Source organism: Cyphomyrmex costatus, unplaced genomic scaffold (assembly GCF_001594065.2).
Source record: "Cyphomyrmex costatus isolate MS0001 unplaced genomic scaffold, Ccosl1.0 scaffold696, whole genome shotgun sequence".
Taxonomy (NCBI): Eukaryota; Metazoa; Arthropoda; class Insecta; order Hymenoptera; family Formicidae; genus Cyphomyrmex; species Cyphomyrmex costatus.
Window position 1 is genome coordinate 8,702 of NW_017280262.1, and position 3,857 is coordinate 12,558.

Consider the following 3,857-nt stretch of genomic DNA (forward strand, 5'->3'; position numbering starts at 1 on the left):
ACACACCTTTTTTAAATAAATTTTACAAATGTTAAGTGTTTGTACTTTTGTCACTGATTTCCTAACCTTACTTTAATTTTATTTGAAAAAGATTTAATAGAATTAAGAAAGAGAGAATATTAAATATAGAAATTATTTAACGTATAAACAAAAAGAACGAAGACAATATAAGAGTCAATGTTTAAAATTTAATAACAAAGTCAAAAATTAAATCATAAATGTCAAAAAACAGCTATTATAACAAAGTTATTTAAAGATAAAGATGTATATAACTGACGATAAAACTTGACATGTTTTTTTTTATTTAACGTATATTATTTATATTGATGTAAAAAGCACGGTTTTAATATTTCTATAATATTTATCATTACATACTATTTACATTCCAAGTAAATGCAGTAATTGAAATTTCAATACGAGCGGGAATCGCTAGGAAATGGCGGACCAATCAAAAGTGGCCCCCTGATGGCCAGTCTCTGTTAGAGGGTCTCTAGCCAATAGGCCTACAGGCCTAATTAAAAGAAGAAGAATTTTGTTTTGAAATAAATGTATTTTTGAACATAAAGAACGGACCGAACTTAATTTGTACTTTTCAATATAAATAATATATCAATAGTAACTTAAATATTTCACATTTTATATTTGACCTTGAAAAAATTTGCTTGCGGCGCGTCAGTGCCTCAGTTGACTCCCTTGACAAATCTGACAAATTTCTGAATCTGCTAATGATAGAAGATTAAATCGCGTCTGTGCTTATGACAACTTGTGATAACTGTCATCGATAGACCGTCAACAAAGTACTAATTGCAAGTATTTAATATATAATATATGAGAAAAATTGGGGACAATATTATATTTTAATAGCTCTAAAAGAGACGGAAAGAAAGGGACACCGAAGAAAAGATAAAAAATAAATTGCACCGCGCGAACCAAGTTGGATCATCATTTAGATCGAGTAAAACTTGCTTCATTCTAATTCTAGGTTGGAGCTCATACAATCGATAATAATGAGTTCCGATCACATACAGAGGCGATGGAGCAGTTTGCGTAAAGTGTTGGAGAGATCGGGCCCATTTTGCCGGCCAGATTTCGAACCATCGCCTGAAAATCTGCAGATGCTCCTGGATCACTGTAAGGTACTCGTTGTCGGCGCCGGCGGTCTAGGATGTGAATTGCTTAAAAATCTGGCTCTGATGGGATTCAGACACCTTCACGTTATTGATATGGACACAATCGAGTTATCTAACCTCAATCGGTAGGTGAGGGATAGAAATATTCTGACAATGCTATATAATCTAATTATTTAATTATAAGCTCTAAAAAAAGAGATTGAATACATATTTTATTAAAAGTATTAAGCAAACACAATTTTGTTTATACACTTTAAATATTATAGACAGTTCCTATTTCGTCACAAAGACATTGGATCTTATAAGGCAGAGGTAGCTGCAAAGTTCATTAACACTAGAATTCCTGGATGTAATGTGGCTGCACACAATTGTGAGATACAAAGTAAAAGCGAGGCATTCTTCCAACAATTCCACATGGTAATCTGTGGATTAGATTCAATTGTCGCGAGGAGGTGGCTCAATGGTATGTTAATATCTTTGCTTGTTTATGAAAATGAAGAATTAGATCAGACCAGTGTAATACCTATGATTGATGGTGGAACTGAAGGCTTCAAAGGAAATGTTCGAGTTATATTACCTGGTATAAGTCCTTGCATTGAATGTACCTTGGATTTTTATCCACCACAAGTAAGTATGGTCTCAAATTGTTCATTTTTCAAGATTCAATATTGTTAACTGTCCAGTTTTATATACTTGAAACTTTTTTGTACCTCACTTAGGTCACATATCCTTTATGTACGATAGCCAATACCCCACGTTTACCGGAGCATTGTATAGAATATGTCAAGGTAATTCAATGGCCAAAGGAAAATCCATTTGACTGTGCTATCGATGGAGATGACCCTCAGCATATAAACTGGATTTATGAAAAGTCAAATGATAGAGCGGTACAATTCGGTATACAAGGTTTAACATATAGACTCGTACAAGGTGTTGTCAAAAATATTATACCAGCCGTGGCATCAACAAACGCAGTTATTGCTGCTGCCTGTGCGACAGAAGCGTTCAAACTTGCAACCAGTTGTAGCGCGTCCTTAAATAATTACATGGTAATTACACACGATATATTAGCAATGTTTTGTTGTAGGCAAAAATAAGACTATGTATGGCTGCGTTCCGTTTCAGGCATATGCGCCGCATTTTATATAGTGAGCGTCACGTATACTATAGGAGAATGCGCGCATATGCGTGAAACGGAACGCAGAATCAAATTGTTGGTTGAAGGTTGAGGATTATAAATTGGAGTATATATATATATATATATATATATACACGCGCGGTTATGTATGTACACACACACACACACAAAATTTTAAGAGTCAAAACTATAGTCTTAATTCATTTTGTCTTGATTGCATTTTAATCTTTACAGTCCTTAATCTTTTCAATTTACATTTGATAATTAGATTAGGGTGTTTATGCATTACATTTTTTGTTGGAAGCGCAAAACTGAATCGTATTTATATCAATTAGTGATTTCGATAAGGTAAAATAAAATACACATATTTCACTTTCAGGTGCTCAACAATCTGGATGGAGTTTACACGTACACTTTTGAGGTAGAGAAAAAAGTAAATTGCTTGGCGTGTAGTCAAGTACCACGAGAAATTGAAATTAAAGATTCGAAATATAAACTACAGAATTTAATAGATCTTCTTTGTGAGCGGCCAGACCTGCAAATGAAAAATCCTGCTATTACAGCTATTATAGACGGCAAATGTAAAACTCTGTACATGCAAATGGTAGCGAGCATCGAAGAGAAAACTCGTGAGAATTTGTCCAAGACTTTAATCGAATTAGGCTTAAAAGACGGTACTGAAATAAACGTTGCCGATGTTACGACTCCAATTACAATAACTCTAAAACTAAAATTTCCACAAGATAATAACGCAAGTCAATAATACCTATTGAGAATTTATTTTTCAAGCGTTCATGTCTCATACACTATGTATTTCTGCTGTTCGAATTCAAAAATTGAAAATAAAAATATAATAAAGTATAATAATAATAATAATAATAATTGCTTTTTCACGAGATTGCACGTTATTTTGTTCTATATGTTTGTATTGCTGCAATTATTTCATTGCGATTGTCAACATTTATTGACATTTGGTAATTGGTACTAGTGACTTTAATGTTTTTTTTTATTGTTAACATAAAACATACAGTGCCTAAAAATTATTGGAATTTTTTTAGTAATAAATTTTTGAACTAATTTAGTCTAGTTTTCTTTAACGTTGAGGCATTATAATAATTTTTTAAAGAAATTATTGAAAATATGAAGTTTTTCTCAAATTAAACTTTATGGAATGAAATAAATAAAACATCTTGTGTATTTAATTTTAGATGGAGTTTAAGAGAATATTAAGTATGTTTGACAAATATAGTTGCAAAGGTACATAATATAAAAAATTAAAAAATAAATGACTCATTGATATTCTCATTAAGAAAAAATCAAACGAGTTGGTTGAAACTGTATATCAATAAAAAAAAGTACGTAATATTTAAACTTAAATACTATTCTATATTTCTGCACTTACATTGTCTCTCGCATCAGATGTAGCAAAATTATATCAAGAAACAATTTATAAAATTTGTATATAGAATTATAAATTCAAATTGATGAAATCGTTCTTCTTTTGATGTTCTGCAGATATGCAATATTTTGGAAATTGAGAAGAGAGAGAGAGAGAGAGAGAGAGAGAGAGAGAGAGAGAGAGAGAGAGA

General features: G+C 31.7%; 1 protein-coding gene across 2 annotated transcripts; it reads left to right on the forward strand.

Moving 5' to 3' along the window:
- Positions 1-711: 711 nt before the first annotated feature.
- On the forward strand, positions 712-3,067 carry Uba3 (Ubiquitin-like activating enzyme 3). Of its 2 annotated transcripts, XM_018548022.1 has the most exons (6): positions 712-806; positions 983-1,255; positions 1,397-1,593; positions 1,678-1,757; positions 1,850-2,179; positions 2,648-3,067. In XM_018548022.1, the coding sequence occupies exons 2-6, from the start codon at positions 1,008-1,010 to the stop codon at positions 3,029-3,031; spliced, it is 1,239 nt and encodes a 412-aa protein (XP_018403524.1). In that variant the 5' UTR covers positions 712-806; positions 983-1,007; the 3' UTR covers positions 3,032-3,067. The 2 variants fall into 2 exon arrangements, with proteins under 2 accessions (XP_018403524.1, XP_018403523.1); XM_018548021.1 differs by having other exon boundaries at positions 1,397-1,757.
- Positions 3,068-3,857: the final 790 nt, after the last annotated feature.

What these genes read in the sequence shown, in the direction of transcription:
- Uba3 (XM_018548021.1), top strand. Translation starts at nt 1,008, where the DNA reads ATGAGTTCCGATCACATACAGAGGCGATGGAGCAGTTTGCGTAAAGTG. An exon ending in GAGTTATCTAACCTCAATCG is followed by an intron (nt 1,256 to 1,396) that starts GTAGGTGAGGGA and finishes TAAATATTATAG; the next exon opens with ACAGTTCCTATTTCGTCACA. An exon ending in TGGATTTTTATCCACCACAA is followed by an intron (nt 1,758 to 1,849) that starts GTAAGTATGGTC and finishes TACCTCACTTAG; the next exon opens with GTCACATATCCTTTATGTAC.